This window comes from Chlorocebus sabaeus, chromosome 6 (assembly GCF_047675955.1).
Source record: "Chlorocebus sabaeus isolate Y175 chromosome 6, mChlSab1.0.hap1, whole genome shotgun sequence".
Lineage (NCBI taxonomy): Eukaryota > Metazoa > Chordata > Mammalia > Primates > Cercopithecidae > Chlorocebus > Chlorocebus sabaeus.
The window spans coordinates 45,857,431-45,874,876 of NC_132909.1; the positions used below are offsets into that span (position 1 = coordinate 45,857,431).

At 50.7% G+C, this 17,446-nt stretch overlaps 1 protein-coding gene across 6 annotated transcripts in view; it reads right to left on the reverse strand.

Annotated features, from left to right (window-relative positions):
• The window catches only part of MYO9B (myosin IXB), a 136,908-nt gene that overhangs the window by 50,440 nt on the left and 69,022 nt on the right, over positions 1-17,446 (reverse strand). For all 6 annotated transcript variants that reach the window (XM_007995676.3, XM_073016825.1, XM_073016822.1 and 3 more), the window contains exons 4-10: positions 11,312-11,374; positions 9,989-10,088; positions 9,640-9,740; positions 7,010-7,139; positions 4,695-4,784; positions 1,706-1,822; positions 1,056-1,190 (exon numbers count right to left, since the gene is read on the reverse strand). In XM_007995676.3, the coding sequence (XP_007993867.3) occupies positions 1,056-1,190; positions 1,706-1,822; positions 4,695-4,784; positions 7,010-7,139; positions 9,640-9,740; positions 9,989-10,088; positions 11,312-11,374 (736 nt within the window). The remainder of the gene's footprint in view (positions 1-1,055; positions 1,191-1,705; positions 1,823-4,694; positions 4,785-7,009; positions 7,140-9,639; positions 9,741-9,988; positions 10,089-11,311; positions 11,375-17,446) is intronic.

Consider the following 17,446-nt stretch of genomic DNA (forward strand, 5'->3'; position numbering starts at 1 on the left):
ATCTGGGCCTCCAGGGAGATTCCGGTTCCAGCTCATTCTATTTTCCCTTTGGGCTGGGTGTGCAACAACATGGTATTTCCTTATAAAATGCTGTAGCTGTTATGGAAAACAGTATGGTGGTTCTTCAAAAAAGTTAAAAACAGAATTACCATAGGATCCAGCAAGTCCACTTCTGGATATATTCCCGAAAGAATTGAAAGCAGTGTCTTGAAGAGATATTTGCACACCCATGTTCAAAAAAGCATTATGCACAAGAGCCAAAAGCTGGAAGCAACCCAAGTGTCTACTGAAGGATGGATGAACAAAATGTGGTACATCCAGAAAATGGAATATTACTCAGCCTTGAAAAAGAAGGAAATTCTGACACATGCTACCATGTGGATGGCCCAGGAGGACTTTATACTGTGTGAAATAAGCCGGTCACAAAAAGACAAATAATGTCTAATTTCGCTTACATGAGGCACTTAGTAAAAAATGACAGAGACACAAAGTAGAATGGCCCAGGCATGGTGGCTCACAACTGTAATCCCAAGTACTTTGGGAGACCGAGGTGGGCAGATTGCTCGTGCTCAGGAGTTCGAGACTAGCCCGGGCAACATGGCAAAACCTTGTCTCTACAAAAAATACAAAAATTAGCCAGGCATGGTGGTGTGCACCTGTGGTTTCAGCTACTCGGGAGGCCGAGGAAGGAGGATCACTTGAGCCTAGGAGTTTGAGGCTGCAGTAAGCTATGATTATACCACTCTAGCTGGGTGACAGGGCAAGACCCTGTCTCAAAAAAAAAAAAAAAAAAAAAAAAAAAAAAAAAAGTGGAATGGTGAGTTCAGGGCTTGTAGGAGGGGGAATGGGGAATGAGTGTTTCATGGGGACAGAGTCTCAGTTTGGCAAAATGAAAGAGTTCTGGAGACGTATGGTGGTGGTGTTTGCATAACTGCGAATGTGTGAATGCACTTACCACCACTGAACTGAATATTTACAAATGGTTAAGACGGTAAATTTCACGTGATGTCTGGTTTACCAACTTCAAAAAATTGACAAAGAAGCCCTTTCCGCACCTGCTCCAGCTTGAAGATGTGCTGGTTGAAGTAATACTGTAGCTGCTCATTGGCGTAGTTGATACAGAACTGCTCGAAGCTGTTCCTCTCGAAGTCTTCAAATCCGAAGATGTCCAGGACCCCGATGGACAGGCACTGGGAGAGACAGGGAAAATGGTCACTGCCCGCAGGTGCCCCCCGCGGGAGCCAGCCTTAATGAGAGGGGCTGGCTCTACAGGCTGTGTCCTGTTAGGTCCTGAGTCCCCGCTGCTCGGCAGAACACTCTGCCATTACCAGCATGGAATCCATACTTTTTTTTTGAGGCAGGGTCTTGCTCTGTTGCCCAGGTTGGAGTGCAGTGGCGCCACCACAGCTCACTGCAGCCTTGACCTCCTGGGCTCAAGCAATCCTTCTGCCTCAGCCTCCTGAGTAGCTGGGACCACAGGTGCATGTCAGAATCTGTCGTTTTTGAATAAGGGGCCCTGTTTTCATTCTGCCCTGGGCCTGAATTTTGTAGCCTGTCCTGTTTCCTAGTCCTGCCTGTTGGGGGAAACAGCCTCTTGACTACAGATGCCTCGGCTCCAGATGTTCTGGGTTGCCCACCAAGAATGTTGGTAGTGAGGATGTGGCCTCCCCTGACCTGGCTTGAGGGAGCAAATGGGGGCACTCACCGAGACTGCTTCTTCCACGTCCTTCTTGTTGAGGAGTGCGTGGTTGATCCGCAGCACAATCCAGTCAAACAGGGCGCTGTACAGAGACTTGGCCATGGAGTCGCGGGCAGTGATGGCCTATGGACACAGAGCGGGTGGCTCACCTCCAGCACGGCAGGCCCTGCACTGGAGTCTTGCTCTGTCGCCCAGGCTGGAGTGCAGTGGCACGATCTCGGCTCATTGCAACCTCCACCTCCTGGGTCAAGCAATTCTGTCTCAGCCTCCCAGGTAGCTGAGATTACAGGTGAGCACCACCATACCTGGCTAATTTTTGTATTTTTACTAGAGACGGAGTTTCACCATGTTGGCCAGGCTGGTCTCAAACTCTGACCTCAGGTGATCTGCCTGCCTTGGCCTCCCAAAGTCCTGTGATTACAGGCATGAGTCACTGTGCCTGGCCAAGATGGCCCTTGGTATTTTTTTTTTTTTTTTTGACACAGGGTCTCACTCTGTTGTCCAGGCTGAAGTGCACTAGTGCAATCTTGGTTCACTGCAAACTCCACTTCCTGGGCTCAAGTGATCTTCCTGCCTCAGCCTCCTGTGTAGCTCGGGATACAGGCGCACACCACCACACCTGGTTAATTTTTACTTTTTTGTTTTTTTTGAGGTGGAGTCTTGTTCTGTCACCCAGGCTGAAGTATACTGACCCAGTCTTGGCTCACTGCAACCTCTGCCTCCTGGGTTCAAGCGATTCTCTAGCCTCAGCCTTCTGAGTAGCTGGGATTACTGGCAGGCACAACTGTGCCTGGCTAATTTTTGTATTTTTAGTAGAAATGGGGTTTTGCCATGTTGGCCAGGCTGGTCTCGAACTCATGGCCTCAAGCGATCTGCCCACCTCGGCCTCCCAGTGCTGGGATTACAGGCATGAGTCACTGTGCCTGGCCTTAATTTTTAATTTTATTGTGGAGACGGGGTCTCACTATGTTGTCAAGGCTGGACTCGAACTCCTGGGCTCAAGCAATCCTTCTGCCTTGGCCTCCCTAAGTGTTGGGATTACAGGCGTGAGCCACTGTAACCAGCCAAGATGGTCTCTGTCAACATTCGACTCATCCAACACACACCTTTCCCCCTGTCCTGGAGGACGTGCCTGTACACTGAGGCGTTAACCCACCCAGCGGCCTCTGGAATGGCCGCGGAGGCCTTTCCATACACTCCTCAGAGCAACCAAAATTGCTGCTGAGTGAGGAACTTGGGCTCAGGGAGGCGGTGGGGCGTGCAATTGTGCTAGAACCAGCAAGGAGGGTCTAACTAACTTCAGGCCCCTTGCTCTTCCAGGGGCACCACGTGGCTGTCACGGTGTGCATCAAAGCTCTTTTGTGGCCGGGCATGGTGGCTCACGCCTGTAATCCCAGTACTTTGAGAGCCAAGGTGGGTGGATACCCCGTCTCTACTAAAAATGCAAAAAAAAAAAAAAAAAAAAAAAAAAAGTCTGGGCACGGTGGCTCAAGCCAGTAATCCCAGCATTTTGGGAGGCTGAGGCGGATGGATCACCTGAGGTCAGAAGTTCGAGACCAGCCTGACCAGCATGGTGAAACCCTGTCTCTACTAAAAATACAAAATTAGCCGGGTGTAGTGGCACATGCCTGTAATCCCAGCTGCTCAGGAGGCTGAGGCAGGAGAGCTGCTTGAACTCGGGAGAAGGAAGTTGCAGTGAGCCGAGATTGTGCCATTGCACTCCAGCCTGGGCAACAAGAGCGAAACTCTGTCTCAAAAATAAAATAAAAATAAAAATGCAAAAATAATTAGCCAGGCCTCGTGGTGCACACCTGTAATCCCAGCTACTCAGCAGGCTGAGGCATGAGAATCACTTGAACCCAGGAGGTGGAGGTTGCAGTAAGCTGAGATAGTGCCACTGCACTCCAGCCTGGGCGAGAGTGAGACGTTATCTCAAAAAAAAAAAAAAAAAAAAAAAGCTCTTAAGATCTAATCTATATAGAATAAATTGTCTTTCTTTTTTTTTTTTTCACATATTCAGGTTGCAGCTCTGACAGATGTATTCAGCGGCAGACAAGATCTAGAATGTGTCCCCTTCGTTTTGCATTTCTTGGGTGTCAAGGAAATGAAGCCACACAGAATGCAGCCCCTGCCTGGCGCCTTTGGCTCTGCATGGAGCTTCTTGGGGGTACCAGTGCTGCTCGGGTCTTGGGTGATGTGCAGCAACTTCCTGGCAACATCACGTGGTGTGCTGGACCCATGTGGGTTCAGAATGTCCCCTGTGCCTGTTTGAAATGCCACAGCAGCTTCCCATCGGGTGGGGGGCTAAAAATCCCCATCGTGACTAGGTACTTTCCTATTGTTAAACAAGCTGCAAGTGATCCTGCTCTGGAGATGTAAAAATGCAAGAGAAATACAGCACAGAGAAAACATCCAGGCTGGGGCAAAGACCAGAGGGAGGCACCTTAACAAGGTTTAGAGTCACAGGCTTGAGACTTACAGGCTGGGAGTTACATAAGGGTAGTCAGTGCCATGTTCCAGAGTCCAGGGATGGACACATTTTATTCTGGAAGGGACCAGGGAGTCATTATTTTTGGCTCTGGGGCCTGATGTTCTCTGTCGCAACTGTTCTGCTTAGCTGCTATGGCCCCAAAGCAGTCTTAGGTGGTATGTAAATGAATGGGTATGGCCATGTGCCAATAAAACTTTATTAGCAAAACCAAGTGGAAGGCTGCATCTGGCCAACTATTGCTGGTGAGAATCAGCACGCACACGGAACATATAGAAACATAGATATGAATGCATGTGGCTCAAGTTCTGGCCTGAGGGCCGTGGTTTGTCTTCCAGGCTGGCTTGTGCCACACCTGAACTCACATGACAATCAGAGAGGCACTGCCTAGGTTCCATTCTAGCATTTCAGGGACAGGAACGGCCCACTCACGCCAGCTCTTTCCAAAGACCATTCCCGCTTGGGTTTTGGGGTCTGGCACTCTGTGAGTGCCTGGGCAGCGCTCACCTCGCTGAGGCTGTAGGGAAGGATGAGCTTGTCGTTGACGGTCACCGTTTTTCTTTTGGTCAGAACCTCCACCAAGATTTCTCGCTTTACCTGTTTGGAGGTCAAGGAGAGGGAGAAGGAAAAGGGAGATGGAGGGCTTATCAGGCATGCCCTGGTGTCACTGAGGCAAGGCCCGGGGCCTGAGGCAGCTGGGAGACGGACCCTCAGCAGCCAGGCCTGGAAGTGGGCCCTGAAGCCTGCCCACCCACCCACGATGTGCTGTTTTTCTTTTTTTTTTTTTCTTTTTTTTTTGAGACAGAGTCTCACTCTATCGCCCAGGCTACAGTACAGTGGTGTGATCCTGGCTTACTGCAACCTCCGCCTCCTGGGTTCAAGCGATTCTCCTGCCTCAGTCTCCCCAGTAGCTGGGGTTACAGGCACCTGCCACCACGCCCAGCTAATTTTTGTATTTTTTGTAGAGATGGGGTTTCTCCATGTTGGCCAGGTTGGTCTCGAACTCCTGACCTCAGGTGATCCGCCTCCCTGGGCCTCCCAAAGTGTTGGGATTACAGGCATGAGCCACTGTGCCTGGCCTGCAATGTTGTTTTACACTTGGCAGGTTTCAGAATTCCCACACAGCATGGGCTTGCCGGATGCTCATTCCGTGGCCCGGGTATGTGCGTGCACAGGCCTTATGTGAGTGTGAGCTGTGGGTCCAGGTGGCGCCCGGTGACCAGCACTCACTGCTTTGCCTGTTGGAGCTGGTGGTTCCCATCCATTGCACAGGGGCTGGGCTTAGACCTTACCCAGACAGCCGACATGCTCATCCCTCCCCCAACTGCCAAGCTACCTGAGCTGGTGGTCTCTGCCCACCAGCAGCAAGAGTGGGGAATAAGTGGGGGCCTTCTCTCTCTCTTTTTTTTTAGATGGAGTCTTGCTCTGTCGCCCAGGCTGGAGTGCAGTGGCGCAATCTTGGCTCACTGCAACTTCTGCCTCCCAGGTTCAAGCGATTCTCCTGTCTCAGCCTCCTGAACAGCTGGGACAACAGGTGCGCGCCACCATGCCTAGTTAATGTTTGTATTTTTAGTAGAGATAGCGTTTCTCCATACTGGTCTGATGTTCTCGAACTGGTCTCGAACTCCTGACCTCAGGTGATCCGCCTGCCTCAGCCTCCCAAAGTGCTGGGATTACAGGCGTGGGCCATCGTGCCCGGCTGGCAGGGGCTTTCTCTGAATATCCAGCAGATGCTCACATATCCCCAAGAACTCAACAGAAGCTGGGGCTCCTGTACCAATAACGGAACGCTCAGCATAAATAGATTCAAACACAAAAGACTGGGGTAGGGTTCCTCGGCCTCACTGCCTTTTGCACTTGGGGCTGGATAATTCTCTGCCGGGGGGGGCTGTCCTGTGCACTGCGGGGTGTTGAGCAGCATCCATGGCCTCTACCTAGCAGATGCCAGGAGCAACCCAGAGTATGGCAACCAGAAAGGTCTCCAGACATTGCCCAGTGTGTCCTGGGGGCACAACTGCCCCCGGCTGAGAACCAGTGGCGGAGGAAGGGATGGCAGGTCCAACGAGAAAATGATCAAATCAGAAGTTTTTGTTTTTTAAGAGATGGGGCCTTACTCTGTCACTCACCCCAGCTGGAGCGCAGTGGCGCGATCACAGCTCACTGCAGCAATGAACTCCTAGGCTCAAGTAATCTTCCTGCTTGGCCCCCTGGGTAGCTGGGATTACAGGAGCACACCATCAACACCTGCACGCAGCCCCAAGCTGTAGTTTTTTTCTGTTCTTTTTTTTTTTTTTTTTTTTGAGACAGAGTGTTGCTCAGTCGCTCAGATTGGAGTGCAGTGGCACAATCTTGGCTCACTGCAGCCTCTGCCTCCCAAGTTCAAGTGATTCTCGTGCCTCTGCCTCCAGAGTACCTTAGACTATAGGCACGTACCACTATGCCTGGCTAATTTCTTTTTGTATTTTTAGTAGAGATGGGGTTTCACCATGTTAGCCAATCTGGTCTTGAACTCCCAACCTCAGTTGATCCTCCCACCTCGGCCTCCCAAAGGGTTGGGACTACAGGTGTGAGCCATTGCACCTGGCCCCTGAGCTGTAGTTTCAGAGAGGCTTTCACTTGAGGGTGGGAGGAGGAGATGCCCCCATCCACAGAGCTCATCAGAAATGAGGAAGCAACACTGTAGAGATGAGAGCGGAAGACGTAAGATCCTGGTTGATGAAACCTCAGCCTACGTAGGAAGTTCTGGGTACGGTCCCTCGTACTGAGAGATAGCCAGCGGCCCTGAGTCAGGCCTGAGGAGGGACAGAGATGGCGATCAGTACCTTCAGAAGCTGCGACAGGGTGTCCAGCACCTCGGGCGGCCCGACCTCCAACCCTTCCTCTCGGCCCGTAGCTCTCTTCTTGTAAGTGACGTTGCCTAGGTACAGGATGGCCGAGAGGACGGCAAAAATCCTGGGAAAGAAAAGGCACTCACATTTGGGCAGTTTCTACATTCCTAAGACATCAGATACTTCCAGGGAACTGGGCTGAATCCATAAAACCAGCAAATTTTGTTCAGAACGCATGAAGTTGGAAAAATATCTAAGGCCTCTGTTGAAGACTGCCTCTGTGGAATGTGACTTTGCAGACAGTTACCTTCTTCCTGAGATTTGATATGGCTCTGTCGCCCAGGTTGCAGTGCAGTGACACAATCATAGCTCACTGTAACCTCCAACTCCTGGGCTTAAGTGATTCTACTGCCTCAGCCTCCTGAGTAGCTGGTACTACAGGCCACCACATTTGGCTAATTTAAAAACATTTTTAAAGGCATGGAGTCTTGCTATGTTGCCCAGGCTGGTCTCAAACTCCTAGTCTCAAGTGATCCTCTTGCCTTGGCCTCCTGAATACCTGGGATTATTGGCATGAGCCACTGCACCTGGCTAGACAGCTATTTTCTCTTTTTATGAAACAGGGTCTCACTCTTGTCACCCAGGCCGGAGTGCAGTGGCACAATCATGGCTCACTGCAGCCTCAACCTCCCTTGGCTCAGGTGAGCCTCCTACCTTAGCCTCTTGGGTAGCTGGGACTATAGGTTTGCACCACCATGCCTGGCTAGTGAAACTGTTTAAGAAAAAAAAAAATGTGTACAGATCCCTCTAACTAGCCTCCAGACCAAGAAATAGAACATTCCAAGTCCTGGATCCTGGAGTCCCCCAACCCCAGAGGAGCCACTGTCCTGACGTCTAATGCTGTCTGTGAACTTGATGAGATGTCTGGCCAGTCACTGGCTATGTTGTCCAGGCTGGAGTAAACCGGCTATTCAGAAGTGCTGTCTTTTTTTTTTTTTTTTTTTTTTTTTTTGTGACAAAGTCTTGCTCTGTCGCCCAGGCTGGAGAGCACTGGCACAATCTCGGCTCACGGCTGCCTCTGCCTTCCGTGTTTAAGTGATTCTCGTGCCTCAGTCTCCTGAGTAGCTGGGATTACAGGCATGCACCATCATGCCTGGCAAATTTTTCATATTTTTAGTAGAGATGGAGTTCCGCCATGTTGCCCAGGCTGGCCTTGAACTCCTGAGCTCAGGCAATCCACCTGCCACGGCCTCCCAGAGTGTTGGGATTACAGGCGTGAGCCACTGCGCCCAGGCCAGAGGTGCCATCTTAGCTCATTATAGCTGTGAACTCCTGGGCTCAAGTGATCCTCCCACCTCAGCCTCCCAAGTAGCTGGGACTACAGGTGTGTGCCACCATGCCTGGAAAATTTAAAAAAAAAAAAAAAATAGATGGGGTCTTGCTATGTTACCCAGGTTGGTCCCAAACTCCTGGTCTCAAGTGATCTTCCTGCCTTAGCCTCCCAAATAGCTGGGATAACAGGCGTGAGCCACCACGCCTGGTTTAAAAAAATTTAAATTGCTGGGAGTGGTGGCTTGTGCTTGTAATTCCAGCATGCTGGGAGGCTTACGCAGGTGGATGGCTTGAGCCCAGGAATTCAAAATTAGCCTGGGCAACATGAGGAAACGCTGTCTCTACAAAAAATCGTCTGGGTGTGGTGGCACGCGCCTGTAGTCCCAGCTACTTGGGAGGCTGAGGTGGGAGGATCACTTGAACCAGGAGAGGTCAAGGCTGCAGTGAGCCATGATCTCACCACTTCACTCCAGCTTAGGTGAAAGAGTGAGACCCCACCTAAAAAAAAAAAATAATTAAATTGTAGTAGCATAAGCATAATATTAAATTCACTACCTTAACTTCTTTGATTTTTAGAGACAGGGTCTTGCTCTGTTGCCCGGGTGAAATGAAGTGGTACAATCCTAGCTCACAGCCTTGAACTCCTTGCTTTAAGTGATCCCGTTGCCTTGGCCGTCCAAAGCACTGTGATTACATGTGGGAACAACCACACCCAGTATTCATTAAACTATTTTTTTTTTGAGACTGGGTCTCGCTTTGTCACCCAGAGTGGCGTGATTAGTTCAGTGGCGTGATCGTGGCTCACTGCAACCTCTTCCTCCCGGGCCCAAGTGATCCTCCCACCTCAGCGCCACAAGTAGCTGGGACCACACGTGTGTACTACCACGCCTGACTAATTTTATTTATTTTTTGTAGAGATGGGGTTTCACCATGTTGCCCAGGCTGGTCTTGAACTCCTGGGCCCATGTAATTCTCTACCTTGGCCTCCCAAAGTGCTGGGATTACAGGCGTGAGTGAGCCACCTGGTGCCTGGCCAAACCATTTTTAAGGGTACAGCTCAGCAGCGTTAAGTATGTTCACATTACCTTTAATTGGCATCGCCTAATGACCAATGGCTTGAGCCCCTTCTCATGTGCTCACTGCTATGGGGCCACACTTCCTATGGCGGCTCTGTTCAGGACACTGCCTGCCCGTTTTCACTGGGTTGCAAGTTAGACCTCAGAGTGACTGGTAAGGAACATGTGTGCCCCCTGTACGCTCTGAGGGACGGTCCCCGGGGCCCACACACTTACTGCTTCTTGGTGGCGGGGAGGAAGCCCACCATCTCCATGGCCTGCTTGAGCCTCTCAAAGTCATGCTTCAGGTCCTCCCCATCTTCAATCTTCAAGTTATGCTGGAAAACAAAGGCGTCGGTACTTTGGGCATTCCTGGGCTGGCGAGGGTGGCGTGCCAGAGTGATTTTGGCCGGAGCTAGCGGGGCAGGGCCCCAGGACCAGGGGAATGAATGGGTTCTTTTAATGCTGCCTTCTGGGAGCGGGTTTGGGGGCCAGGGCAGGCTGCCTCTGGCTTCCCGGCTGTGCATAAACAGCTTGAAGCCGGGAACAGAGGTGGCGTTTGTGACTGGGGCTTGAGGCTGTTTACCTGGTTGAGGTAGAAATAATCTTCAGGCTGCTTGAGCTGAAATTCTCGGCGCTCTTCCTCGCTGACCCCGAGTAACAAATAATAAAACACGTGGTAGTTCCTACAGGTCAAAATTGGGAGGAACACAGTTGTTTTTGGAGGCCAAGCAATAGCTAGTCTGCAAACCACTACTAACATGGCTTTGGAGAGCACACCTCAAATATGTACAAATTTAAAACAGTAAGTCAGTTCTTATGTCTTAAAAAAACAAAAAGAAACAAATGAGCATCTTGAGCAAATACATTTCCAGAGGATTGGAGGTGGGTGGGTGTACATCTCACTTACTTGTTAATCGGAAATATTTCTTTCCTTTTTTTTTTTTTTTTTTTTTGAGATAGGGTCTTGCTCTGTTGCTCAGGCTGAAGTGCAATGGTGCGATCACAGCTCACTGCAGCCTCGACTGCTTGGGTTCAAGTGATCCTCCCAGGTCAGCCTCTTGACTAGCTGGGACTACAGGTGTGTGTCACCATGCCCAGCTAATTTTTTTTTTTTTTTGTAGAGATAGGATTTCGCCATGTTGACCAAGTTGGTCTCGACTCCTGGGTTCATGTGATCCTCCCGCTTAGGCTTCCCAAAGTGTTGGGATTACAGGCGTGAGCCACTGCTACAGGCCGTTTTTTTTTTTTTTTTTCTTAAAGAGACAAGGACTGTAGCTGGGCGTGGTGGTGCACGCCTGTAATCCCAGCTACTTGGGAGGCTGAGACATAAGAATCGCTTGAATCCAGGAGGTGGAGGTTGCAATGAGCCGGGATGACACTACTGCACTCTAGCCTGGGTGACAGAGCAAGACTCTGACTCAAACAAACAAACAAACAAACAAACAAAAAAAACAGCCCCAACTAACCAAACAAAAACAAAGAGACAAAGATTTGCTCTATTGCACAGGCTGAAGTGTGGTGTTTAGCTCACTGCAGCCTCAACCTCCTGGACTCAGGTGATCCTCCCGCTCAGACCTCCTGAATAGTTGGGACTACAGGCACATGCTACCATGCCTGAGAAATGCTTCCAATCTAAGTATATTTTGTGCAGACATCTGAGCACGTACTGGGGATATAACCTCCAGGGAGGCACACAAACGTGGCTTGGGAGGTACGAGGACAAAGTGTGAGGCCACAGGAGCAGGTCTGAGGAGAAGATGGATGGGCAGGCCCTGCTCCTGTGAGAGCCTCCACGGCCTCCCCGAGTTCTTCCAACCTCAGGACATTTGCTTTGCTTCTCTCCTCTGCAGGAAGAAACGCAGACATGACGTGGCATTCAGAGATTCCCGGGAAAACGTTCTCCTACCTCTCATCCTTCTCCTGAGACACCAGGCGAGACTTTTCAAGCAGATATTTCTCGACGACAGCTCTGTCATTAAGAGAAAAAGAGAAAGAATAAAACGTTACATTTTAGTATTGTGTTAATATTGAGGGTTTTTTTGTTCTTTTTTTTTATTTTTTGAGATGGAGTCTCGCCCTGTCATTCAGGAGGGAGTGCAATGGTACAATCTTGGCTCACTGCAACCTCTGCCTCCCGGGTTCAAGCGATTATGTTGCCTCAGCCCCCAGAGTGGTTGGAATTACAGGCATGTACCACCATACCCAGCTAATTTTTGTATTTTTAGTAGAGGTGGGGTTTTGCCATGTTGGCCAGGCTGATCTCGAACTCTTGACCTATGTCAAGTGATCTGCACATCTTGGCCTCCCAAAGTGCTGGGATTACAGGCATGAGCCACCACGCCTGGCCAATATTTGTTATTCACTGTCTTTTTTATTCTAGCCATCCTAGTGGGGGTGCAGTGGTATGTCGCTGTGGGCTTTTTTTTTTTTTTTTTTTTGAGATGGAGTATCATTCTGTTGCCTAGGCTGGAGTGCAATGATGCGATTTTGGCTCACGCAACCTCCACCTCCTGGGTTCAAGCAATTCTCCTGCCTCAGCCTCCCGAGTAGCTGGGATTACAGGCATGTGCCACCATGCCTGGCTAATTTTGTATTTTTAGTAGAGATGGGGTTTCTCCATGTTGGTCAGGCTGGTCTCAAACTCCTGACCTCAGGTGATCCACTTGCCTCAGCCTCCCAAAGTGCTGGAATTATGGGCATGAGCCACTGCAGCGTTTGTTTTGAGGCAGGATCTTGCTCTGTTGTGCAGGCTGGAGTGCAGTAGCACAATAATGGCTCAATGCAGCCTTGTCCTCCTGGGCTCAAGTGATCTTCCCACCTCGGCCTCCCGAGTAGCTGGGACTACAGGCTAATTTTTGTAGTTTTGTAGAGACGGGGTTTCGTCATGTTGTCCAGGTTGGTCTGTAACTCCTGGCCTCAAGTGATCTACCTGTCTAAGCCTCCTGAAGTGTTGGGATTACAGGCATGAGCCATGCATCTGGCCTGTCACTGTGGTTTGGATTTGCATTTCCGTGATGACCAATGATGCCGAACATCTTCTCACGTGCTGCCTGGACATTCATAGGTCTTCTCTGATAAAGTATCCATTGACGTCTTTTGTGGTTTTCTTATTGGGGTGTTGGTCCTATTATTGAGCTGTAAATGCTCTTTCTATATTCTAGATGCAAGTCCTTTCCTGGTTCTGATTTGCAGGTACGTTCTCTGGGTCTGGGGCTTCCTCTCCAATTTTGTCACACTGTCCTTCGAAGCCCAGGGGTCTGTGATACCCATCAATACTTGGTTGTATCCATACGGTCTGGTGTTCTGCCGTTTGCCAATCATTTTCTTTTTCTTTTTTTTTAGATGGAGTTTTGCTCTTGTTGTCTAGGCTGGAGTGCAGTGGCGTGATCTCCGCTCACTGCAACCTCCGCCTCCTGGGTTCAAGCAATTCTCCTGCCTCAGCTTTCCAGTAGCTGGGATTACAGGTGCCCACCACCACGCCAAGTTATTTTTTGTATTTTTAGTAGAGACAGATTTCACCATGTTGGCCAGGCTGGTCTCGAACTCCTGAACTCAGGTGATCCACCCGCCTCGGCCTCCCAAAGTGCTGGGATTACAGGTGTGAGCCACTGCTCCTGGCCTCGCCAATCATTTTCTCTGTGCTAAGCAGTTAAGGTGTTTCCTCCAAATTAAATTCTCAGAGGTCCCTCAGGAAGCACCTGGCATCATGTGGGACCTTGAGTCTGAGGGTACCAGCACAGGGACTAGGGTGTCTCTACAGCCCCAAATATCTCTCAATGCTAAAAGTAGTGGCAGGGAATGTTTTTTCGAGGACAAATACGTTCTAGGCATCATTTGATATATTTCTCAGGGACTCCTCTTAGACGCTGGGGCAGGCACGGTGGCTCCTGAGGAGTGGACAAGGAGCCAAGGCTTGGTGAGACTACGTGTTGCCCAGGGTCCTGTGGCAAGCGAGTGGCCTGGTGGGATCACTTTGCACCAGCTGGGGCTGGCTGAGTCTGGTGGGGCCGGTCTATCAGGGGGTCCGCCATCACTAGAGATGTGAGCTCACTGGGGGCTCCAGATCACCCTCATCTGAGCTTATCTTGTTATGCAGGAGACACAGCTGGTGCCCAAGGGGTGGCAGGGCCAGGGTACAGCACAAGGTTCCTGATTCAGGGCCTGCTGAATGCCGCCTGCCTGTCTCTCCAGGACAGTAGTCTTTTTTTTTTTTTTTTTTCTGAGACGGAGTCTCACTCTGTCGCCCAGGCTGGAGTGCAGTGGCGTGATCTCGGCTCACTGCAACCTCTGCCTCCCATGTTCAAGCAGTTCTCCTGCCTCAGCTTCCCGAGTAGCTGGGATTACAGGCATGCGCCACCACACCCAGCTAATTTTGTATTTTTAGTAGAGATGGGGTTTTACCATGTTGGCCAGGCTGGTCTTGAACTCCTGGCCTCACGTGATCCAACCGCTTCAGTCCCCCAAAGTGCTGGGATTACAGGCATGAGCCACCATGCCCAGCCCAGGACAGCAGACTTTTGTCTGCAGGCTCACATAGGGACATACAAGATGCACAGGTGACTTTCGATGGGTCTGGCTTAGGTCCTCTCTTCTTTCAAATAGGAGAAAAGAATGTTTCCTTCTATTCCTTTGCCGGGCTAGTAACCAGTTTCAGCACCTTCCTGCATTCCTGGGGAGGGAGGCTGTGTCTGTTTCTAGAAGGAGCCTCATGTTTCAATCTCAGCCGGTGGCCGATTCCCTGCGCTGCATCTGCGGGTCTGGCAGAGGACGTGGCTCCACGGTGGCAGGATGGCAGGGCTAGCACACTGGGTGTCTCGCACCAAAATGTCGCTTGACCGATGATGACCCCTTCCCTTCCCCAATCATTTTCAAGGCCTGGGCCTAATAAATGGGTCTTACAGGGACCCAGGGCTCCTCCGGCACTGAGTACTTGAACACACAGGAAGCTGCAGCCTCATAAACTGGGGAACTGGGCAGGGAGGCTTGGACTACGCCTGACCCTTGGCTTTCGTGGGAATGACGTGGAGAAGTGTCACCTGCCTGAAGGTAGGCAAAAGCAGAACCGGTCCGAGCCGGCTCCTTGTGTGATTGCTTCGGCCATTCTTGGGATGGGAAGTGCGCCTCCCTCCCTGGGGCGAGGATGGCCACAGTCCTGAGGTTGTGGGTGGAGGCAGAACTCCCTTTCCTGAATCCAAGGCCACAGATATGACTTTCCAAAGCTGGTCTGGGAGACCTGGCCACAGAGGGCCACTGGTCCTGAATATGACAGGACCCTGGGGAAGGCAGGGGAGGCTGAACCGTTTAGCTGTGGGCTGGGCCAGGATAGCCCTTCTGGTGTGTGGTCCAATGGCGGGCCCTGGAAGTTATGCCTCCTGGAACCTGGGGATGTGACTTTATCTGGAAAAAGGGAGCTGGGTGCAGTGGCTCATGCCTGTAATCCCCAGAGCTTTGGGAGGCCAAGGTGGAAGGATCTCTTGAGGCCAGGAGTTCAAGACCAGCCTGGACAACATGGTGGGACCCTGTCTCTACAGAATAAAAATAAAAAATTAGCCAGGTGTGGTGGTGTGCACCTGTAGTCCCAGCTGCTCAGAAAGCTGAGGCAGGAGGATCGCTTGACTCCAGGAGTTCAAGGCTGCAGTGAGCCATAATCAAGCCATTGTACTCCAGCCTGGGCAACAAAGTAAGATGCTATCTCAAAAAATAAAAAGGGTCTTTGCAGAGGCCATTAAGTTAAAGACCTCAAGATCATCCTTAATAATCCAGGAAGGCCCTAAATCCAATGTCAAATGTTCTTATAAGAGAAGAGGGGGTCAGGGGTGGTGGCTCACGCCTGTAATCCCGGCACTTTGGGAGGCCGAAGCAGGCAGATCACTTGAGGCCAGGAGTTTCAGACCAACCTGGCCAACACAGTGAGGCCCTGTCTTTACTAAAAATAACAAAAATTAGCTGGGTGTGGTGGCGCATTCCTATAATCCCAGCTATTCGGGAGACTGAGGCACAAGAATTGCTTGAGCCTGGGAGGCAGAGGTTGCAGTGAGCAGAGATAGCATCACTGCACTCCAGCCTGGGCGACAGGGTGAGATTCCGCCTCCAAAACAATAAAAATAAAAAAATAAAACAGGAGAGATACAGGCCACCTAAAGACAGAGGCAGAGATTGGAATAATATGGCCACAAGCCAAGGGAGCCACCAGAAGCTGGAGGAGGTAGCCAGGATCTTCCCCTAGAGCCTCCAGAAGGAACCAGCCCTGTGGACACCTTGATATCCGATTTCTGGCCTCCGGGATGTTGCGAGAATAATTCCTGCTGTTTCAGCCATACGGTTTGTAGTACACTGTTATGGCCGTCCCTCCTAGGAAATGCATACGGAGATACTGTGGGAAAGGGGGCGGTGCCCATACGGAGGTCAATCCTGTAGTGTCTGTCCAGAGCCAGCTGGACACCCACACAAGACGAGGAGGCAGCTTAGTTTCTCCCCAAGGGAGGCCTGGAACTGTAGCAACAGTATCTGTGTCATCTTCCCAACAAGCTACCCTGAATGCTTCCTGTGGGTTAAAAATCTCTGCAATGTGGCAGATAGGATCATGCAAAAGACAGACCCATGGGAAGAAAAATAAAATCAAAGATAAGAGGTGGGGACCTTTGTGCACTGCTGATGGGAAGGTAAAATGGTGTGGCTTCTGTGGGAAACAGTATGGCAGCTTCTTAAAAAATTAAATGGCCAGGTGCGGTGGCTCACGCCTGTAATCCCAGCACTTTGGGAGGCCAAGGTGGGCAGATCACCTGAGGTCGGGAGTTCGAGACTAGCCTGACCAACATGGAGAAACTCCATCTCTACCAAAAATATAGAATTAGCTGGGCGTGGTAGCACACGCCTGTAATTCCAGCTACTCAGGAAGCTGAGGCAGGAGAATCGCTTGAACCCAGGAGGCGGAGGTTGCGGTGGGCCGAGATTGCGCCACTGCACTCCAGTCTGGGCAGTAAGAGCAAAACTCTGTCTTAAAAACAAAAAACAAAAAACAAAAAACTAAACATAGTGTCTGGGTGCAGTGGCTCACACCTGTAATTTCTGGATCACAGGCATGCACCACCACGCCCAGCCAATTTTTGTTTGTTTGGTTGTTTTTGTTTTTAAGATGGACTTTCGCTCTTGTCGCTCAGGCTGGAGTGCAGTGGCGTGATCTTGGCCCACTGCAAACTCCGCCTCTTGGGTTCAAGCGCTTCTCCTGCCTCAGCCTCCTGAGTAGCTGGGATTACAGGTGCCTGCCATCATGCCTGGCTAATTTAGTAGAGACGGGGGTTTCACCACATTGGACAGGCTGGTCTTGAACTCCCGACCTCAGGTGATCCACCCACCTCAGCCTCCCATGCTGCTGGGATTACAGGTGTGAGCCACCATGCCTGGCCTTATGTTGTGTATTTTAACCCCCAAAATATGAAGTGAAAAATGTGGGGTCTTCATGGAGAGAAGGTCAGGGCCTGGAAGACAGGTGGGATAAATGGCTGTTCCAGGTGTCTCTGATGAACCGGGCACACCCGTGTGGGCAGATGGTAGGAGGTGGGGGGCCACTGACTGCCTTGTGGGGGCTGAGGCCAAGGGGCCAGAGCAGTCCCTGACATTTGTCAAGGGCCACTCACCCACACCACTGCCTACTGGAGCCTGGGCAGTGGGAAAAAGGAATGAAGCTAGAGGCGGAAGGGTACAGGAGAACAGTGTGCCTGCTTGTATCTTGAATATGGACCATCAGTTGAAATGATCATCAGTCAGGTTCAGACAGACAAAATCCTGGGAACTTTACAAATCCCATTGACACAGCAGCCCCTCAAACGAGAATCTATAGTTAGGTGGGGGATCCCTGTGAGTATCCAGGCCTTGGACCCTGTCAGATGCCATCTAAGTACTCATCTATCCATCAATGGATCCATGCATCCACTGATCAAGCCCATCCAATTTACCCATGAATCTATCCATTTGCTAATCGACACATCCACAAATCTCCCCATTTATTCATCTACCTACCCACGAATCTACCCATCCATCC